General features: G+C 32.0%; 1 protein-coding gene across 1 annotated transcript in view; it reads left to right on the top strand.

Moving 5' to 3' along the window:
- Positions 1–23,616, top strand: part of LOC129231103 (DNA-directed RNA polymerase III subunit RPC1-like) — a 135,831-nt gene that overhangs the window by 28,892 nt on the left and 83,323 nt on the right. Inside the window, exons 5-11 of the mRNA XM_054865353.1 lie at positions 5,989–6,143; positions 9,792–9,845; positions 10,124–10,245; positions 16,354–16,450; positions 16,547–16,624; positions 18,402–18,542; positions 18,655–18,702. Coding sequence (XP_054721328.1) covers positions 5,989–6,143; positions 9,792–9,845; positions 10,124–10,245; positions 16,354–16,450; positions 16,547–16,624; positions 18,402–18,542; positions 18,655–18,702 — 695 coding nt within the window. The remainder of the gene's footprint in view (positions 1–5,988; positions 6,144–9,791; positions 9,846–10,123; positions 10,246–16,353; positions 16,451–16,546; positions 16,625–18,401; positions 18,543–18,654; positions 18,703–23,616) is intronic.

Below are 23,616 nucleotides of genomic sequence, written 5' to 3'. Positions count from 1 at the left end.
TTTATACTTATTGCTATTTTAGTTTTATGGGTAAGGAAGAAACTCGATTTTTAATCACGTCAAAAAGATGTGTTTTAAATTCTTTCACTTAAAGCCAGAAAACAAAAGCAAGTAACGATTTTTTCTAATAATTATTACTGACCCAGGCAACGCCGGGTATTTTTGCTAGTATCTTAATATTTTTGACAGACGAAAATTATTTAGACAAATGCAACCTTATAATAGTTGTTTTATGTTCTATTTTTATAAAACAATTTATTTTTGAAGCCATGCTTCCTTTGTAACCGCACTTCGCGGGGAGCTGCACCTTGTGGTTGAATTTTCAATCTTTTTGCATCTTGTACAATTGTCTTCATATTTTTCATAAGCAAAAGTTATTTTGATGTGTGCTACCTTAGATTAGCTTGTTTCATGTTCCATTTTAATAAAAGAATTTATTTTTGGAGCCATGCTAACTTTGGAATCGCACTTTGAGGATAATTGCATCTTGTGCTTTAGATTTCCTTTTGCATCTTGTACCAACATATTTTAATTTTTTTTGGCAGTCGGAAGTTGTCAGATTTATTTTAAGTTTTTTTAAAATAAATAATAAATGCAATTATTTTCGGGAAACGTGCCGACATTGCACACCAGTTTTGCTAATCTTTTTGCATTTTTTAAATACTTCAGAAGTTTTGATAATTGAAAGTTATATTTTAATAACTAAAAAGTAATAAATCCTGTTCATATATTTATTTTTACAGGCTTTATTTTAATCAATTTAATTTTATCCTAAAATATTAAATCTAAACATATTTTTTTTTTGCTGTTGAATTTGAAATGTATTATTTCTATAAACGATACTAAATGTCGTATGTTGATAGGCAGATTTCTAGAGTAGTGGATAGCTACTTTATTATTAGTTCAATTCTAATTCAGACTTTTAAAATAACCATTTGTTCGCAAACTACAAATATTTTTCTAGTTTGTTTTTATTATGTGGTTTTGAATTTTAAAATTTGGTCCTACAAATTTAAATTTGCAAATATGTTGGCTAGAGGGATTCCATGAAAAGTGAAACCAGTAGGTCAAACAAATATTATATTTTAAACTTAATGTGTTCCTCCATCCTATTTCAATCCAAATCATTCTCAGATTTCTTCAATGAGAGAAGGAAAATACTTACCAATCTTCACTGGTACTGATTTTTACTGTGCTAAGATTTTTAATACATAGATATATAAAATATATGTACAGTGAAGCAGAGTTTATACGTTTTTGAAGGGACTGTATGAAAAAAAGTGTATAAGGAGAAAAACGTACAATGGGTATGCATTAAAATGTATTGGATTCTGCAGGGACCAATTCAAAAAACGTACCAAAGAGAAATGTATAAACGATGCTTTTCTGTATATATATATGTGTGGGTGTATGTTTGGCTACCAAAAATTTGAAGTGGCTACTAAAGTTTTTGGTGTTGGTAGCCACTGGCTACCAAAGAAAAATACTAGTCTACACCTCTACTAGAGAATGAAGTGTTACTCCCACAAAAAAGATGTTTCAGCAACACTTCTACGATCTGGGTGACCATTTCTGGATGTATCAAGCTGAAAACTACTGAACTGTGAGATCAGATAAAGCAGTTCGAGATTGTCCTTTAGCAACTTAAAAGCTCAAATTTTACCCTTTTTGAATATAGCTGACGTGGAGTCAATTTCACATACTGTGACTGCGTGGAGCAAAAGAAGAGGACCTTTCAAGGGACCCAAGGTTTCTTGTGCTTTCAATATATTGTAACATTTTTCTTTGCATTAAATTGATTTGGGGATAAAAAATAGAGTGATGACTTTCACTTAGAATTGAGAGCAGATCTGTATCAGTGCCTGTTACCGCTACTGTTTTGGGGCTGTTCTGGCATGTTTTCATTGCAATTGAGCAAATTAATTGTTTGGCTTCCCTATCCACTTGTACAACAGTCATTCCTCCTAATCGGAAGTATTTCATCATAATTTGAATTTATCTTGATTTGTTCTCAGAATTCTGCAAAAAGTGTTAGTCTGTATAATCTCGTTCCCACTACATTTTCCTCAAACAGCAGTAATCTCAGACACTTTCGACATCATCCTTCTTTGTTTCTTCCCGATGTTAGTTGGTAATGCATACGCGTATCCATTAAAAATCACTGCATCACATAAAAAGTTTTTTCTGAAAACACCTGAAATATTTGAGGCAATCTTTTTAGTATATGTCTGACTCGTCCCATGCCAATGCATGCATAAGAAATCCTTCATCTTTAATGGACAAAGAGATAGGTGTTGGGTGGCTTAACAAAAGGCAACTACTGATTCAATGATAGCTGCCATGCTTGAGTTTTTATTCTTTCGCAGATAAACCCAACTAAAAAGCGAGGGTAGTTGAGAGGCTAATTCATAATTGAGATATCTCAAAAATTATCGTTTGATTTGAAAACAGCAGCATCCTGATCAAAAACTGTGGAAGAGTCCTTTGAATATACCTCATTTGACATAGCATTTATTTTCAAAGTAGACTGTGCAATGTTTAGTAAAGCAGCTAATATATATTTGTATGTATCGTTGCTTGAAAAGAATAGTGACACAACTTTAAAAAATACCAAAAATGAGGTTTTTAATTGATAATACTTTCAAAAAAGTGATCTTTTATATGGATTTAAGACATAAGTCATAGATAGCAAAGTTTCCGGTAGATGGCAACTTTGATTAAAACCTAATTTGACCTAAATTTCATAAAAAACTTCTTGGAAACCTGAAAGACTAGCAAAAAAACTGCGTGAAATGAACAAAAAGAATGGTATTAACCATCTTTAAGAGGCATCACAATAATTACGAAATTGTTATTAAAGAAAAAACAATAAATTACAAATTGTAACAATTTAAAAAATGATCTCCTGAAAAGGCTGCTTTTTTGAGTTGTGTCACTATTCTTTCCAAGCTGCAATATATAGGCTGATCAAAAAGTAATAAGATTTTTTTTACTGCCATGAAACCACCCATCGCAATGTTAATTTCTAGCATGAAACAATTTTGTTATCTGTATAAACAAGAGCTACCAATAGCTAGCGTGTACAGACGCATGTTCCTGAGCATCACGAGATTGAACTGAAACATGTTTGCATCCAGTTGTCAAAATGTAAACCTCATCGGAACAACGTTATGCGATTAAATTTTGTGTTCATCTTCAAAAATCAGCATAGGAGATCTTTGATATGATAAGTGAAGCTTTCAATAATGAAGCAATGTCGAGGGCAAGAATTTTTTTGCTGGCTTAAGGCTTTTAAGGAAGGCAGGCAAAATGTAGAAGATATTGAACGTGAGGGACAACCTTCAACGTCGATCACAGAGATAATAACTAATAATGGTTCTTCATTTTAAATTGATCTGAGTGTTCATCGTTCTGAATTTCTTTCTATTGCACCATGAGACTGTCCAACCACATAATGGGTTGCGATCAGTTGCAAACTGTATGTTTTGATACAGAACAACAATGAGATTTTACCGCACCCTTCATGCAGTCTTGATCTTGCTCTATGGGATTTCTGACTGTTTCCTCAACTGAAGAAACAATATCCAGGCAAACATTTTGCAAGCAGCAATGCACGTGTAAAGGCTGCGGAAGGGTTTTTGAAAAAGCTTTCACTAAACAAACTTTTACATGTTTAAAAGAAGAGCACGGAAAGTTAGGATAAATCCATTTAGTGCCATGGAAGTTATTTTGAAAAAGACCATGTAAATGATGACTATTAATGGTATTATGTATTTTTTATAAATTTAGTTTTGTTGCTTATTGAACAGCTCTTGTATATAAACTGCATATATTAAAGTATGTTTGACCTAAAAAGTGAAAAATTTATCTTTATGTGTGAGATTATGCACATTAAAATCATTATTAGAAAAATTGAAAATTCAACAGGCACATGTTTTAGAGTTACAATTATTTATTTGTTATTTTTTTTTCAAACCAAAAGAAGTGAGTTAATGGATGAAACACATCTTACTACTATTTTTATATTGACAAAGGCATTCTTTGTTACCATATAATGTGGTTTGCTGTTATTGCTGTTGCTTTTGATTTGTTAATGCCTTGTAATTATGTTTAAACAACTGATTCATATTTCCTCTGACACTCCCTTGCTCACCTGTAGCAAGATTTTTCAAGGTAGTAATCATATTTTAAGTCTGAAAATTCATTCTTTAGCTTAGTAGCCACCCTTTGAACTTATCACAATAAAGCTATCTTTAACAGCATGTTATTGAAATTTTATACAACTTCCTTACAATTATTCACAATAGCTCAACTAATAAGCATTACGACTATGTTGAAAAGACAATTTTCGACCAAAATTCACTTTTTCTCAAAATAGTTTTATTCAACAGCCCTATTCTTTAAGATTATAAAACTTTCTGGTTTTTTAATCTACACCAATTAGAACTCACATTATAAGCATTTGAATACAAAGTGTCTGCAGTATAACACATGTTAAGTCTAATCTTTACTTACGTTTTTTGAAGAATGCAATTTTTGCTCGATACTGGCTACGTAAAACATGATTTTGCAAATTCTATTCAGTATTCAAGCATGAAATTTGGCATGCCTGTCTTGTAAGTACTTGTTAGTGGAATAGACCGCAGATTATGTAAATGATGAAATATTGTTTGATTTATAGCTTTTTTACCGAAAAAAGGTGACTAATTTTGGAGAAATTTCTGGATAAAGTCACGTAATTTGTCATAAACATTAAAATTCTTACAATATTTCTTAACCTGTGGTCTGTTTCATGTGTAGCATTTACACATGTGAACTAATCTAAGCAAATTGTTTGTAGCTAGTTAATTTTTATCAATACAGTGTTTCTCCTAACTGGTAATTTTCAGTCATTTTTGCCAAAAAATCACCCATTAAAAGAAAATTATTGATATTATGGTTTATTTTTAAGCAAAATACATGTTTTAAAATCATTCTGCTTCTAAAAAGATATTAATATAATTTTATAATAGTGTTTAAAAAAAAAAAAAAACTTCTCCGTACGTAGTTGGATACCTTTAGATGCTTATTAGTTAAGCTATTTTGAATAATTGTAAGGAAGTTGTATAAAATTTTGATAACATGCTGTTAAAGATATCTTTATTGTGATAAGTTCAGAGGGTAGCTACTAAGCTAAAGAGTGAATTTTCATTTTCACTTAAAATATGATTACTACCTTGAAAAACCTTGCTACAAATGAGCAAGGGAGTGTCAGAGGAAATATGAATCAGTTGTTTAAAGTTATTAGAATGGAAGATGTTGACAGGCTTAAGTTTTTTTCAGAATGAAGAATCAGTGGGTCACTGTTTTAGTTATTCAAACTACCAATCTAATGCATAAAATTATTAGATATTAAAATTGTTTGGCAGAATAAGTTAATACTTACAGTGGGATAAATTGTTTTAAACTTCATTTGGGGATTGATAAATTGAGCCTGTTGCTGGTTGTGGCTATCATCTTTGCATTTTAACCCACAGCAGTCCTTATACTAGATACAGTGAGGCACCGTTTATATGTTTCAATTGTTTTTATCAATTGTACATTTTTTAAATTGGTCCCCGCAGAGTCTAATACACATTAACCTATACGTTTTATCATTTGTATTTTTTTTCATACAGTCCCTTCAAAAATGTATAAACGGTGCTTCACTGTATTACCATATTTTGCTTGACAATATTAGATGAAATCAACGGTTCAGGGGTGTGATCCCTAATCCCCTTTGGGGCACTCATGGCCCCAATTAAGAGTAAGCGTAATGAACTTAAATGTGTGGTGGCTATAAGATTAATCATGGTAAGTTTTTCAAACCTTTTCAGTTGGTTTGCAGTTGAGCTTTTAAAATCAAATCTGCACCATCACCTGTATTGATTTTGTGTACAAAAATGTGTTACTGACCCAGAAACTTTAATAAACATTCAGTCTAATTTATTAACGTGCCTTTCTTTGAAGGACAAGTGAAAAAAGCAGGATGCTTGAAAATTGTTCATGACAAGTACAAAAAAGAAAAGAAAGGTGACCCTGTACTTCTGGAGTACTTGGAGGAATTCTCTGAAGCTATCAAGAACAATAAAGAGCTAGAAAGTTGTAAAAATAAAATGACTCAGGTAATCTCTCTATTTGAATTTTAGTTTTTCTCTAGTTAATGGTGCTCTGCTATAATTAGTGTGCATTTTTATTTTAGAGTTGAGGAAAATAACAAAGAATTAATAGCCACTGTGTTGCAAAACCCCCCTTAAAAATGCTTCTGACATAATCCTTTCTGATTCTTATGCGAAATCACCCCTTAAATCCAAATATGACCACCTTTTTCTTTACATTGTCCCATTTTTTTGAAATGGTGTCCCCCAATTTTTTTCTGTGTCATTAAATTTTTTTTTAATTTCTTGAAATTTTGATTTTAAATTATACTTTTCCATCATATGGATCATCCACACATTCTTTTACATATATCACGGTTTTATGATTCCTACTATTTCACTCAAACTTTCCCTTATTATTTCTCTCCTATTCTCACATATTATTTATTTTTACATTTCTTGAAAAGTTCAATTATCCAGTAGGGAAGTTTAGGGTAAAGTGAAATTGGGGGACAAAGTGAAATGGTAAAATATTTTCAGTTTGCAGTGCATCCTACTTAACAATATTTTACAATGTTCTTAAACATATAGCTGATTCCAGTGAAAAAATAAATTGTTCTAATGATCAGGATGTATAAAATGATACAGTTTTGTTACTAACATTTTAAACATTAATTAAAGTCTACTGATGTCCAGTGCAATACATAATTAATAAACAGTAGGAATGTTTGATTTTAAATGTTTAATACAGGTATGCTAACTGCATGTGGAGTAAAGTGAAATTGTTCATTTTGTTTCTTTATTCATTCATTTATTAAATCACTAGCGTATTTATTCAGTAATTAATTCATTTTTATTCATTCACTTATTTATTCATTCTTTCACTATTTTATTCTCTTATTTTTTTGTCATATATTATTTGTTTTATTTATTTATTCTTTTATTATTTCATCATTTATTCATTTTATGAAAAATATAATTAATCAAATAGGAAATATTTCATTAGAAAAGTTCTATTTTTCACTTTGTCCCATACAAGAAAAAAGTAATTTGTTTCAAGATGCCAAAATGGAAACATAATATTTCAATGTTTGTTTTATTACAAAATACATTACTTTTTCTTTATGAACTTATTTATTATGTTTTCAGGGCAGATTTTCAATTTGTTCATTTTGAAAAATTAGCTTAACTATTTTCTTTTACTCCACAATCCTCTACAGTAGACCCTCGTTTTACGCAGATTTATTTTACTCTGTTTCGATTGTACGCGGTTTGAGATTTGATACCTTTATTTTATTTTACACGGATGAGTTTCAGTTTCACACAGATGCGACAATGTAAACAGATAAAATTTTCTCCTTTTTCAAAATCGAAATTCCTAAAGATATCAGATTATGCATAATCAACAGCATTTTGGCGTGCTAATAATCAAGCTTGGGCCACTATAGTCATTTTATGCAATTGGTTCCAGAGTTCTTTCTAGAATTAAAGTTATTAAACTCACACAGTTCAGAACTCACTGGAAGAAGAGCTTTTAGGAGCGACAAAGGAGGCCAAAACCAACGAGGATACCGACATCGGTGGCATAAAACCAAATAAGTTCTCATTGAAAATTTTGAACCATTCCTAGACAATACAAATAATGCTTCTGATTTGTTAGTGAAGGAAGATTCTATCATGGAAATGATGCAAGTGGTCATGGATGCGTTAATGCTCTGTAAAGAATTACAGAGAAAATTCTTAGTGACTGCCAAAAGACTATCATTGCCAGCTCCTCTTTATAAACAAAACACAAAATTAATTTATGTCTTCTTTATGCATGTTGTGCATAAAAATCAATGTAAGTACACATTAAACTTATACGATTAATCATCAGTAGAATGAAGTAGTTTTTTTTTTTATCTACGAACCTAACCCCTATTTTAACACTACTATTAGGTCTCAATTTACGCGGTTTCGATTTACGCAGCATTTTCTGTGGAACGTAACCCCCGCATAAAACAAGGGTCTACTGTACTTTCTTTCATGTAAAACTGAAACTGACTGCACTTAAGGGAGTTTACGGGGCGGCAGACACCCATTGTGTTTTGTGTCTTGTAGGATGGCAGTAGTAGAACCAAGTTTGTACATGGATGTATTTTATTTATGTGAGTTTTAAGTTATTTATGTTTTGTAACAATTATTGATGTTTTTCTCTTTTGTTTTGAAAATTCTCAAAGAAATTAAATTTGTTAAAGACCTTAATGAAATTTAAGCTTATTTTGTGGCAATTGTTTTGGAAACTAAGGAATTAGTGAGTCCTTTGTCCTCTTTGGGTCGCTCATTTGTTTACATGTATCAATTTGTAATGTAAGTGAAATTTAATAAGTTAAATAAAGCATGAAAAAAAAAACCAAAAATAATTCAAGGTTTTATTTTTTTTCAATAAATTTTGATATTAGCAATTTTTGTCAACCCTACACAAGTACACTACAGGGGACACAAGTCAACCCTGTACAATTTGTTACATAATTTTTTCAATTTGAAAAAATTATGTAACGAATATATTGGATATTTTTTGAATTCAAACTAAAAAATATTTAAGAATCAAACATTTAAAGCATCTCCATTAATTTGAAAGTTATTGAGAGTACTAAAGTATTTTACTTCAATATTAGCATAACAATGTTGAAAAAAAAAAATATGTTGTGAATTACTGTCACAGATACCACTTTTAAAAACAATATTAAGAGAGATGGCAAAGCTCACTTTTATGTAATAATTAAAATGTTTTAAACTTTTTAAGTAGTCAACCCTCTTTAGAACGACCCCCTATTATTGCGACCCTTCCATTATAGTGACAGATGCAGGAAGTCCCCGTATTCCATATATGCAATGTCGTTTTATTTATCATTCATTACAACGTCCAAGCTGAATTGCTCATTCCAATATAATCGTCCAAAAATAAATTTCTTTCCTTTTTTTTTCCGTTATCATGAGGACTAACTATTCTAGAGCTAATATTTGAACATTTTATTTTTTTAAATTTAAATGGACCTGTAATTGATTTCAACTGAAATAAATTACAGGTTGCATGGGATGAAAGAAAAAATAAATGATGAAAACTGCATACAGAGTAGACATTACGAATTTTACTTTTTGGAAAAAGTCAAGAAAGTGGAAAACTTCTATATATCTATGTAATAGAAGAAGATATACTTGGAAAAAATCTCAAAAAATAATAATTTTAATAATATCTATCTAATTTTTAGAATAACTGATTTTCAATTTATTTTGTCGTAAAACGTATTATTTTTACATTATAGGTATTATAGGTGTAATTTATGGATAATATTTCAGCATAAAATTTAAAACGAGAAAGAAACAAGCAAAAAAAATTTTTTTATGTAACCGTTTTATTATTTTGTTAGCTTCTTGATTATTTTTTTAGATAAAGAATTATTTTTGAAAAACTATTCCTGCATTAAAGAAAACTAAATAACATGCAACGCTTTATAACGATCTTTTGTTATAGATACCGATTTTGTTTGGACGATTGGGGTCGTTATAAAGAGATTGGGGTCGTTATAAGGAGCTTCGACTGCATTTCTTGCAGATAATCTGCTGTCAAATTTTAGTTACCCCTTTTGGTTAATATTCAAGTCTTTCTAATTAATATTAAGCTTTTCTTTCCAGATTATATTGGATCCCCTCATTACCTTGAATCTTTTCAAAAGAATTCCAGATGAGGTATTTATAAAATACCTTTATGGTCTCACTTAAATATCTTAAAATGTTCTTGAATGGCATGTAATTTTAAAATTTAACTAGAGCAAAATTTCTGTTTTAAGTTTTAGAATTTAGTTTTCATTTTTACTGTACTTTACAAGTTTTTTTTTTCCTTCTTTAAAATAGATCATTTAATTTTATTGCATATTCTAATGAATGATAGAAGTAAAGGACAAAATTAAAGAAGTTATGATTTATGACATCCATCACTTTTAATTTTTATTTATTTTTGATTTTAGGATGTGCCTCTTTTATTAATGAATCCATTGGTTGGTAGACCAGAACACTTGCTGTGGTCAAATATTCCTGTGCCACCATTATGCATCCGCCCATCTGTCATATCTGAAGTGAAATCTGGAACGTAAGAAACATAAGTGCCCTTCATTAGGGCAATTCCACGAAAAGTGGTCCTGACACACCAAAAAAATTTTTTCACATAATATAAAAACAAATCTTATTTTTTGACAAAGAAATATCTGCTCTTTTAAATTCCAGCATCAATTTTGAGTTCAAAATATTTTTATATCAGATTTTAGCCTTATTTGATAACATTTAGATGAAGTCAAAAAAAAAAAAAAAACAGTTAGTAAAAGAAATGTAAAGAGCCATAATTTTTTTTGCTAAATAATCAAATTCTTTTTTTTTTGATAAAACTATCAAATATCATGAGCACAGATACTTTACTATGATTATCTAACAATTTGTTTTAATAAAAACTCTTGATAAGTTTTTAACCCCCCAAAATATGCAGACCACTTTTTATTGGTCGCACGTGTAACCCAAAAGGAACGAAGTTTTCCTCCAAGGTCAGATTAAGGAACTAGATGAAAAATATCTCATATCATAACTTAACTTGATACATAGAACCTGTAACCTTACTTTAATCTTCAAACATTCCCCAGAACATTTTAAACGAGACTTTTTAAAAGATTTCACACACGTAACGCTCCTGAATGATTTTCATTATGCAGGGCTCCCAAATGATCCGCTTTTCCCGCCAAAGTCCGTTTTTTAGGCTAAAGTCCGCTTAAGACCGCTTTTTAACATTTTGGTCCGTTTAGTCCGCTTTTGTATTGTTTTTACTAAAAAATCAGATTTTAAAAATTTTCATTACATTAAAAGATACTGTGCGCTGACTTATGTTAAGCCCGAACACGCTGCCGCGGCGCCGTTTTTCTATTGAACTTAACTTTCTGGTATTTCGCTTTTCGCTTCAGATTGACGTCATTACTCCTCCTCCCACCGCTGTAACATGGAAATCTAGCAAATGGAGAAGTTTGGGGGAAGAGTTATGACGTGAAATCAAAGCATTTTGCTACTGTTATTTTTCACGGGTTCGGGGTTCGTAAGCACTTGAAAAAAATCAAGAATGTTTCATCAGTGTAATTTTCTGAACTTGTGTTCGATATGTAGCATCGCGAAAAATTACTTCCTGTGTTTGCGAGTTCAATCTTTTTGCATCTTGTTAATATTTTGATGTTTTTGACAATCAGAAGTTACTTTAACATCCATTAACTTAGATTAGCTTATTTTATGTTTAATTACAATAGATAATAAACTTTTTTTTCGGAACCATGAAAACATCATTCTTGGACTTCGCCGAAAATTGCTTGCTGGGTTTTGAGATTTCAATCTCTTTGCATCTTGTAAATATTTTGATATTTTTGGCAATCAGAAGTTATTTTGACACACTCCACCATAGATTAGCTTATTTTTTGTTTAATTTTAATAGATAAGAGACTACTTTTGAACTTACTCGCACTTCGCGATCTTTTTGCATCTTGTTAATGTTATGATATTTTTGGCAATCGGAAGTTATTTTGACATAACACCTCCTTAGATTAGCTTATTTTTTGTTTAATTTTAATAGACAATTTTTATATTTTTGTTACCATAGCAACATTGAACTTTCTCGCATTTCGCGAAAAGTGCTTGTGTTTGAGATTTCAATCTTTTTGCATCTTGTAAATAATTTGATATTTTTGTCAATCAGAAGTTACTTTGACACACTCCACCATAGATTAGCTTATTTTTGTTTAATTTTAGTAGATAAGAGACTACTTTTTTTTCAAAATAATGGCAACATTGAACTTACTCGCACTTCGCGGAAAATTGCTTGTCGTGTTTGAGATTTCAATCTTTTTGCATCTTGTAAATATTTTGATATTTTTAGCAATCGGGAGTTATTTTGGCATACGCCACCATAGATTAGCTTATTTTTTGTTTAATTTTAATAGGTAATAAACTACTTTTTTTTTCGAAACCATGACAACATTGAACTTACTCGCACTTCGCGATCTTTTTGCATCTTGTTAATGTTATGATATTTTTGGCAATCGGAAGTTATTTTGACATACGCCATCATAGAATAGCTTATTTTTTGTTTAATTTTAATAGATAATAAACTTTCTTATTTTTGGAACCATTGCAGCATTGCACTTATTCGAACTTCGCGAGGAATTGCTTCTTGTCTTTGAGATTTCAATCTTTTTGCATCTTGTACATATTTTGATATTTTGCGCAATCGAATGTTATTATCACATATGCTATCCTAGACTAGCATATTTTTGTTCAATTTTAGTCATGTTTAGTTTTAGAGAATATTCTTTTTTTTTTGGAAATTATGCCAACAGTGAACATATTTCGCGAAAATTTGATTCTCTTGTGCAAGATTTCAATCCTTTTGCATCTTGTTATTATTTTAATATTTTTTAAAATTGGAAGCTGTTTTGACATGTGCTACCTCAAATTTTTTTATTTAATTTTATTTTTAAAAACTAAAAAACTTTGTATCCTTATTTTTTTAAGTACTCATAATGAGTATTTTCAATTTAAAAATATAGCTCTATGAATCTAAACTTACACATTTATTTATTACATAGTAATAAATAAATGTTATCCAGTAAAAGCAGGCTCAAATTTACATTCAGTGTATTTATCGCTTAAGCAGCATTTGTATATTTTTGGGTATGGTGACTTAAATAAAAAAATTTTCTTTCTCACTAATTTTTATATGTACTTGAAGACAGTTACAATATTTTTTTGGTGCCCGAACAAATAATACATACATATGAAGAAATGATTTGGATACTTAGCATACTAATAAATGATTTGCAAACCTCTAATATTTTTGAACTTAGTCAGTTAGTAGCGTAGTCAGAAATTACCTGCTTTGGTGTTTGATCATAAACTCTCATATATATATATAAACTTACCATATTTTGGCTGGAAATATGTGTAAAAACCAAGGGCTGTGGGGGGGGGAGGGGGACCTCCTGGCCTCCAAACTATATCTTCTTGTCTTGTGGTACCTTATATCAAAATGAATTCTCTTTAAACTGGTTGTGTGAAAATTTTTGTAAACTACTATGTACTAAGGTGTTTACTGTAATAACTGTATCTATTAGGTATGCACTGATTGATCGGTCACTTGGGTGATTATTTTTAACTAGCCAGTTTTTACCTGTTAAGTAGTAGAAAATTTATTTTACAATTAAAGTTACTCTGTAAGATGGTCAGTCACATGCTTGCTTGTCACTCCCCCCCCCCCCCCCCAAGCCCATCCAAATGTTTGTATGAATAATATAATTCAATGGATAAGAAGTTCAGATGTACAGAAGGTGATAAGGATTTATCATTAAAAATCATTATTTTGGTTAATTAACGAATTATCTTCACGTATTTATTGCCAGACAGCTATTTTGCCGTTTGGTGCTACCCTGGGTTTAACTATGAATGGTCCTCCCAAGGTCCTCTTTTTAATCCTACCTGGTCCTCTTTGGTCCCCTTTTTGATTCAAAGTGGTCCTCTTTTACCCTTTTCTATGGCTAAAATGTGTTGGGAGCCCTGATTATGAATTAGGCCTTTGCATTTGAATTTAGGGGAAAAAGTACCTTGCATAGTTCAACTAAAAATATTGGATGCTAGCACTGAATCCAAGACTCAATGAGTGTTAAAAAAATAAACAGTAAATAAATAAAAAGAACAAATTAAGAATTGTTGTTTTCATACCCAAAGAGCAATTTAAACTAAGTATTCGTAATCTGCATACTTTAAAATCAAAAGTACGTACAATGTTCTAACTACCTTACATTGTATTTGTTTTTTGATGATTTTTGGTTCTTGAGAAGAAGTGAGTAAATTCTGCAGAGATGATTTACAAATATTTTAAATCACATAAGTATAGGTTGGAAGTTTGTGATAGGTTATAAGCGTAACATTTACTATTTAACTTGTATACAGTTGAAAATTAATTTCATCTTCATTCTTTGTTTTGTAAAAATATCCTTTCAAGTTAAATATTTACTAGCTGCGTTGCTCCGCGTTGCATGTTCTTCCTCAAAAGTAAAAGTTGCATCAAATGGAGCATTTTCAAAAATCAGGCTCAAATAAAAGAAAAAAAAAGTGTTAGGTTTCTCATTAATGTGTAGGAAAAAGCAATTTTATGCCTCAAAATTTAAATTTAGAGGTCTTACGCTTTTTTCTTCAAATTAAAAAAGTGCTGACATTGTTACCAGTAGGCCAAACTATCCCTTTTTTTTGAATTATCTGGAAACCCTCTAAGGGGGTGGTTGACCCCCCATAATGGGGGGGGGGCAAAAGTACCCCAATGTGAATTCTTGAGCATCAAAGGACTTAAATTCGGCAAAGATCTGATGTAAACTACACTTAAATAAGGAAACCCCCCCGTGGGCAGAGGTCAAAGCACCCCTGGGGGACAAAAATCTTCATGTGGGAGCACCAAAGAACCTCTGTCAGCAATTTGGCAAAGATCCGACTATGGATTTTTATTAGGAAATCCCCCTCAACTGCTGCACGAGGTCACACACGTAACGTTAATAAAATATTTTTTATTGCTATTGTACGAGCTTTAGAAAAAGAATATTTGAGGAATACTTACTTAGTATACTTAGACACATGTACAAAAAATACTGTTCATTTACCTTTTCAAACTTCACAGAAAATTACAAAATAATATGAGGTATAGCTTATTTTTAGATTTTCTGAGTCACACACGTAACGCTACATTTAAAATTTTATAAAAAAAAAAATTCAAATTGCCCTGTGAAGAAAAAACTGCCACTTAAAAACTCTTACATATCTTCTGTTAATCCAGTAGAAACTGCTAAAAAATATTTTTGAAATATCATATTGGTTTTTGTTGTTCTTTGCAACAAAATGGTGTCAAAAAGTCACACGCGTAAAGCTGAAATAACCCATTAATTGAATTTGTGAATGAGGTACTGAGAAATTATGTACACTTAATTTTAGTTCCATTTGTATGTTTGAAAAGAAAATAAGAAGCTTTTCATGAATTGCATCAGAGCCACCTGGCTCAGGATAGAAAGGAATATTTCTAAATTATTAATGGACTGTATTTATGATGAGTTACGAATGAGACAGTATTATTTATGTATATTAAAGGTAAAGCAATTTAAACGATACACTATAGTATCTTATACAAACCGGACACGGCCGTGACCAGACTTTTGTTTTGGGGAGGGTTTTCCCAAACAAATTTCTCGTAAATCTATATCATCAATTAAAATTGGTTTCATTGGTACATTCTATTGGTCTATGTTTTAATAGATTATTTAAATGAGGGGGTGATATTTCTGCTTACGGACATTAATAAGAGCATATGTAGCAGATCATGTACATATTTAATAAATATAGAAGCAAACAGTCATTGCAGAATTCAAGAAATTACCCTTAGAGACACTCCTTATTTTGGAGAAATGATAAATGAGGACGTTTACGAAAGTGAGAATGCTTACGAATTAAGTTATGAGAATGTCAACAATAGAAAATTTCATGCTTTATTAAAATTTAGAATTTTTTCTGAGGATTCAGTAGTTTGTTTATTCATTTATTTTTCAAAATCCAGCCAAAAATGTTGAGGTTAAGGCACTCCCTTTGGCACCTCGTGCATACACCTATGGTGGCAGTGTAAGTTTTTACCAGGTTAATAATTCAACTTAAATATTATAATTGAGGATTAATTTATCAAAAGGGAATCTATCCATTTTCCAAAAATGTTCAGGAGGTGAGAAAAACGAATTAGGGTAAGAGTAAAATAGTTTTATCAACTCCCCTGGGTACAGAATTGAGCACAAAATCACAACAAATCATCGCCCAGAGTAAGAAATGTTTCTGTAATAAAAACAAGGAAATACCGCCATCTTAATTTTGGATATATGCCCTTTTGAACGAAAACCTGAATGTTGAAAATTTCAATTTTACCAAAACTCTAATATTTCACCTTCTCATGTCTTAATTTTTTTAAAGAAGGAGTTAAACAATGTAATATTGAGAAATTGTGAATCAAAGATACCCTGCATGACTTCTTTTTTTCTTAAACTAATCATTGCTCTAATACATTTATGTACTTTAACTGAGGTTTGTGGAACATAAAAGTTAGACTAAGTTTAGATGAACTCAAAAAAATGTTTTTGGCTTTCCTGAACAGAAATGAAGATGACATGACAACAAAATTAACAGGCATCATCCAACTAAATCAAGAAATACAGACACATGGTGCTACAGCACCCTTAAAGCATGTTATGGTACGTCAATTTGCAATCCAATCAATTTTTCATGTATTTAACCCTGTACACAAATGATTATAAATATTTAATCGTACCTTTTTTGCTTTCTTAAAGCGAGTATGGGACAACTTGCAGACTCACATTGGACTTTATGTAAACAGTGACTTATCTGGAGTCAACATGGAAATGCAAGTATGTAATGTTACTAGTGACATTTATCCAAAATGATTTTTATTCTCTTCGTTTTAAGAGATGTCGCTTTCAATTGAGAGCTTCATGGGCTAACATGTATAATGTCATTCTTGATGAAATAGGAACCAATTAACATGCTATTGTATCCAATAAGTTTAATGTTTATTTATAGTTTTTTTTTTTTGTCCTTGAATACTTTCTGTGATAAGATACATCGAAACTGAAGAAATCAAATTGGGAAGCTGCTTGACCTCTGCAGTGAAACTTATTGCCAAAAAATTCTAACTGTGCATTACCTTTCTTATAAACTACAGCATCGTACTGGAAAAATTCTAATAGTTTGAACCAAAATAAAAAGAGCTACTCAAAAGCTTTAATTTTCTTGGATTTACTTACTTTTGACGTAACATGTTCAGGGACTAAAACACAAGTTTTCAACAGAAAAAATTGCAATACTATTTCACCATTTTTTAACTTTTTATGTACTCCCAGATTGTGAAAGTTAGTATTTAATGTCAAGTTTTTTGCCCCTCAACTTTTTCCAAATTCTTTTAAAAAATGCTTATTTTCGTTTCGTTAAATTTGCTTGAATATTCTAAAATTCAAAAGCCAACTCCTTGACATCCAGGACGTATAATGCTTACATTCTGATTTTAATATTGATGACTACCAGATATACAATGTTAGACCGGTCACTCACTTTTCATCCCATGCCTTCCATCATGTGAGGCGGTGTGATTAATTATTGCTTATGTGTTGTACACACCTGTAAAAATTTAAAGTAATCATATTGCTTTGGAGGGGAAAAAAAATCTGTCTTGTAGGAAGTACACCTGTCTTTATTTTTAATACTTTGATTTATATTATTGCATCTGTAAAAGTGTTACCATATTTTAAATTTATTTACCCTTTAAGGAACAGTCTGAGACATATATGTCTTTTAAGTTAAATTTTTTTACATAAATTATCAAATACAATTAATTATATTTTTCTCATGTTATTAAGAGATCAAAATCTGAATATTAATTTTAAAAAAAGTACATGTTGATATTAAGAAAAACTCTTTGGAAATGCATTTAAATTAAAATCAAGTGGTTGAATTGATGTTAAGATGATTGAAGTTTTCTAACATCTTCCTAACTCTTTAAAAAATATGTCATTATATTTTTAAGTTTAAATAGTTGTGATTAACTGTAAGATTGAAAGGATAGAAAATATAATAAAATTTTTCTTGGAGTCTTCGTTCTGTTGGTTGCAGCACAGACCAAGTAACTTATGGCTTACAACCAAATTTTATAAAGCTGCTACACCAACCTGGGGCTAGGCAGAGTTAAAAACAAATATATACTAGCACATTACAATATCCAGAGACTCCAGTTTTGTCTTTGTTTGAGATTGTCAATCTGGAATAGCCATAAAGTAACATAGTTGAAGGAAGAGGCCTCATTAATAAGTTAAGTGCATCCTTCACATTGGTCTGAACATATTTTGAGCTATCAGCGGGAAAGTTCTTTGCCTTCAGCTCAGTTATGGCTGTTCTATACTGATGAGCAAAACTAAGGATGAAACTGAAATCTCTGGATGCTGAAAAGCATTTTTCAGTATTAATTCACAAGTTTTATGGCTGAGTTACAAATTTGTATGTAATATAAATTAAATTTAAATTTATTTAGCTGATGCCCCATCAATCATAAATCTAAGTCTCTTAAATTAATCAAGTTTTTTGTGAGCAATTGTTGAATATAGCATGAGTAATTTGTATGCTCTTTATTTGCAGTTATTAAAGACCACTGGCAGAGGTATTGTTCAAAGACTCAAAGGCAAACATGGTCGTTTCAGGGGAAATCTGTCTGGGAAGAGGGTTGAATTCACTGGTAGAACTGTCATATCTCCCGACCCAAATCTTCCCATCGATCGTGTAAATATGTCTTCACTTTTTCTTCCATTGCATCATGAAAAGCAATGACTAGCGGAAATAACGTTTTGATGTTTGCATGATTTACTTTTTATTGTTTTGTTTTCTTCTTTAGGTCGGTATTCCTGTTCATATTGCCAAAATTCTAACCTTTCCTGAAATGGTAAGAATTTGTTTCCATGGCTGTAACTTAAACCAAAAAAAAAAAAAAAAGATGAAATGAAATTAAATATGATTAAGATATTAATGCAAACATGAAACTGAAATTCATACAATTTTCAAAAACAGCTACATTTGAGTTATAACCAGGGCCGGACTGGGCTATCGGGCAGTCGTGCGATCACCCGAAGGGCCTTTGAGTCGCGGGGCCGGTTGCGATTTGCGGTTAAACTTTTTTTCTTCCGCAACGCTCTCTTAATAGTTTGAAGAACCGTCAAATTTTGTGGTGACTTGGCCTACGAATAATAGGGGCTTGGGTGGCAATCAAGCTACTGGATGTAGGTTTAGTATCAGAAGTTGCCACAAGGCATTTTTTGGGCGTACTCATGGCTGCCGAGAGCCAAGGGGTGCCGAGAGCACTAGGGTTTCCAATCCTGCACCAAATCCAGTTCTGCGGGATTTCGGGATTGACTTTATTTTTCTAAAAATTTAATGTTAACATCAAATAGAAAAAGTTGTGCCTTTTAGGAAGAACTAACTGCTTTTGTTACTAGAATTAGTAGTTTTCACGAATTCCGTACACCAATTGCAGAGCACTGCAAAGTCAGATCATAACTAGCAATTATCATTTCGTACGCAAAAACATGCCCTAAAAAAGTCCAACGCGTCTTAACAAAGCATTGTTCATATGGAATGAGAAAGAATTTTTACTCAGAAAATAATGCTCTTGATGAAAATACGTGCTGTGGCTCCAGTGCAGTTGGTTTTACTGAGATTAAATTACTGCGGACATTTAACAAAAGATCCCCATTAATTTCATCAACTTCTGAAGTAGATTTTTCTTTCTGAAGCATGGTTTTTGTTCAAGAACTGCAAACTTCGGACCAAAACGATGTCTATTGGGTGCGCGTTTAGCTGTATCCAATTTAACTTGCATTGAGAATAGCCCAAGTGACTTAATTAAAGTTTGTCATTGTGTCAGTGTATTTGATTCATTACAGCTAGGGAAGACTAAGGGTGAGTACTGCTTTGTTTCACCAAGTCGTAGTCTCAGAAAATGTTTTGCATAACTTCATTAATTTTACCTTTCATTTTAAAGATACATTCAAAAATTTGAGCAGCTTAATTTATTGCATTGTCATGCGAGTCCTCCTGTGTTTCATTCAAGTTCCTGTCGCCTCTTTTAAAATCATGCCGAATACATAAATAATGCCAGGTGTTTCATTGCTTTCTTCTTTGGAGAAAAATATTGAGCACTTTTTACTTCCTTTTACAAAAAAGGAAGTATTGTATTCGCGAAAAAATTTTCACCCAAAAATCGGCCTTAATTTCCATTTTGCTCAGCCCCAAATGAATGATGAGTTCTTTTTTCAACCCGACCACACGTGGATATGTATCTAGGAACGTACAGACAACCGAAATATCCATTTTGACAATCCCCGAGTTAATTACAACGAGTTTTCTCGTGACGTCTGTATGTACGTATGTCTGTATGTACGTATGTATGTGTGTATGTATGTCGCATAACTCAAGAACGGAATGTCCTAGAAAGTTGAAATTTGGTACGTAGACTCCTAGTGGGGTCTAGTTGTGCACCTTTCTTTTTGGTTGCATTCAGATTCTCCAAAGGGGGTCTTTTGCCCCTTTTTGGGGGAAAATCATTGTTAATTTTGATGTAAACTGAAGTGGTGTTATAATTTGGCGGATACTTGGCGATACATCGCCAGTCTTTTGGTCGCCAACTTGGAGATAAATTTAACGATTTTTTTTTCTTTTTTTAATCTGGTTTCAATTTGGCCACTGTTGGTGATATTTAGAGACTAAACTATTGAATCATATTAAAACTGCCAACAATGAGAAAATAACATTAAATTGGAGTAAAAGGAAGTCATGTGATGCACACATCACCTCGTTTAAGTTAAAGGTTTTGAATGCATTCCTGAAGCTTACAGAAGTGATCCAACATTGCATTCAGGCTTTACTCCAGTGGGTTTTTCAACCAGTAATACACTTTCCCTATTTTTTTCTAAAGTGTAATTTCCAAGATTCTAAACTTTGGTGATGATTTTCAAAAATGTTTTTAAATTATATGCATTTTCTCAATTGCTGCTTGTCCGTATAAAAACTGTAACCTCAAATGAGTATACCAATTCATTTTCAGAAAAATGTACTCCATTTTTTATTGTGTTCTTAAATGGTGAATCCACATTTCATCATATGAGACAGTTTTTCTTGCTCTTCTTGCAGACATACAAGGAAAGTGATTCAAACACATGATGCTTGTGAAAATGTCGTTTTATGAGCGACAAAAGTTGGAAAATATCTGAACGGAAAAAATTTGCGGGATTAGAAATCCCGCGAGATTAATCCCGCTAAATATCATGCGGGATCCCACAGTATTCGGGATCGGGATTTCGGGATTGGAAACCCTGTCTGTTGGTTTTCCAGTTCTTTATCCACATTAAAACTTATACGACCGCGATTGCGAGGCCGGCTCCTTGTTTCCGACTAGGCTGACATGGCCCCTCGTCGGCTCTGAGTGTACTTCAGGATCGTCTTCAAAGGGGTATAGAGGGTGCTATCCCCCGTTTTTTCCCCCAAGAATTCCATTAATTTATATTTTAGCGATGCACAAAAAAAAAAGAAGACCTTTGCAGTATTACAAAATTAAAATAGAATAAAAGTAACTAAAAGTATTTATTCTGCAAAATTTTATAGGAGAGTGAACTCTTAAAATAGAATCATCCAAAATTCTGTATTATTAAGATTATATTATTAAAGATCACCAAATGTAAAAAACCACAAAAAAAGTGCATAGTGTAAAAACACTTTCAAGCTTTAGTTGAAAAAAAAATGAACAAATAAATAATATTAATAGCTTCATAGGGGCCGTCGACTTATTTACATCTTTATTTGTTTGCTTAAAATATCGTCACGATCATAGCTAAATGGCGAAGAACACAGGAGCGGCCGAAATATGTTTTAAATAGAAAAAAAAACGTTAAAATACAGTGTTAGAGTTTTAAATTATTGTAATGAATGTGCACATCAGTTGCTTTAAGTTTTTGAATGCAAAATAAATAAATAAATAAATAATAATAATTAAATGATTCAGGGGGTATGATATTTAGCATTAAAAAAAGTGGAAAAAAGACTTAAAGTATCACTGCAAAGTATGTTCAAGCACTGCAAATATCAGTTCAAAATGGTAAAAGTTATTTTTATTGGACGAATTTGTATTCTAAATAAATGAAAATACTAGGCTGTTTAAACCAACCATAACAGTCCAATATGGTTTTGGCAAAAAAAAGGTGGGTTTTCCACAACAGTTTTAACCGTAATTAGAATAAATAAGTGAGGATAGCCAAGAAGGGGTTCCTTGAACCTTTATTCCTTCATTTTATGTCACCAAAGGTAGCCTCTAGAAATGTGTTTATGAAACTTTGATTTGGAAACAATCCGGGAGAAAGTTTCCAAACAACACAATTACAACCAACAACTATGAAGATTTTCAATTTCGAAAAACAAGACTAGAAACTCCCCCTTTCCATCATTATTTGAAATTTTGACTTAGAAAGAATTCCCAAATCCACTATTGCAACCTACAATTGTGTATTTAGAACTTCAGTTTTGAAAACACTACAAGAGAGCACACTCTTCGTAACCTTTAGAAATGCTTTCTCCGTCCTCCCTATCATTAAAGACCTTCTAAACTTTCGTTTACGGGCATCACTTCTAAACAGTATCTGCGGGAGAGCTTTTGAACTCTTTCCTTCTCATAACATCATTTGATATCTACAACTGCATTCCTGGAACTTCAGGTTCAAAAAGTTGTCGGGCCCCGAAACCTCTCCTCTCACGAACACACCAAAGATGGTCTAAAACTGCAATTTCTGCAAATTTCCAGGAAGAAACTCTCAGAAAACTCCTCCATTCAATTTCGAGGTCCTTTAATAAATCAATTTCGAAACATTTCTGGTTGAGGCCTCCAAATCTCTTCTCCCCCAACGCCTCCAAAGATCGTCTGAAAATGCGTTTTTAGAACTACAATTTCGAAAATATTTTCTGATATAGATTCCCGACCCCTCCCCCTATCATAATGGAAGATAATTTGCACGCGTGTTTTTAAATATCAACTTCGAAACATTACCGTGCGAGAGCCCTCAACCCCCCCTCAACACTACAAAAGATTGTCCAAAAGCGGCGTTTATGAAATTACAATTTCGGAAACTGTCCGGAGGAGAAGCCCCCAAAGTCCATCTAGGAAAATATTACACTTACAATTAGGTTTATATTGCTAACACTTCAATTTTGTAATGACACCCTCCTAAACTAGAAACTGAAATCTTTCAAACTCTCTCTCTCTCTCTCGCTTTCTCTTTGTTAAAATGCGTTAAAAATTGAGAGGCCGCCAAACTTATTCACTTCTCAAATTTTTGACCTTGCGATAACCCTGCATTCGTTTTATTGCTCTTTTCTCCTTTGATTTTTAAAAGACCCTTAAACTTGCAAGATTTTGTACAGGGGGGGGGGTAGATTTACCAGTGAGCTAAGGGCCGATTTTGTATAATCGCCCGGGCTGTCTTAACGGTCCAGTTCGGCCCTGGTTATAACGAAATTTTAAGTGGGCTAATGTACAAAAGACAAATAAAAACTATGAACGCTCTTTCTATAACTTGCTTCAGACGCATATGTGCAGTGCTGTCGCAAGGGCAAAAAAGTAAGGGAGTGTATTAAGTGGATGGCCCCTCAATTGTTTCAAATGTATCTCAAACACAGTGATTTTGGTTTAAGAGGAAGTCACTACTATGTCTATGTATTGACAATATGAACCTAATCCTGAGTATAACATTCACTCCATGATGTGGGGTCGGTCAAGAAGATGGGGGCCTAGGGTTTTTCCTTCCAGGAAAATGTT

Source organism: Uloborus diversus, chromosome 1, assembly GCF_026930045.1.
Source record: "Uloborus diversus isolate 005 chromosome 1, Udiv.v.3.1, whole genome shotgun sequence".
NCBI lineage: Eukaryota > Metazoa > Arthropoda > Arachnida > Araneae > Uloboridae > Uloborus > Uloborus diversus.
Note: the sequence above shows the minus strand (reverse complement) of the source record. Positions and strands in the feature narration are given on the sequence as shown.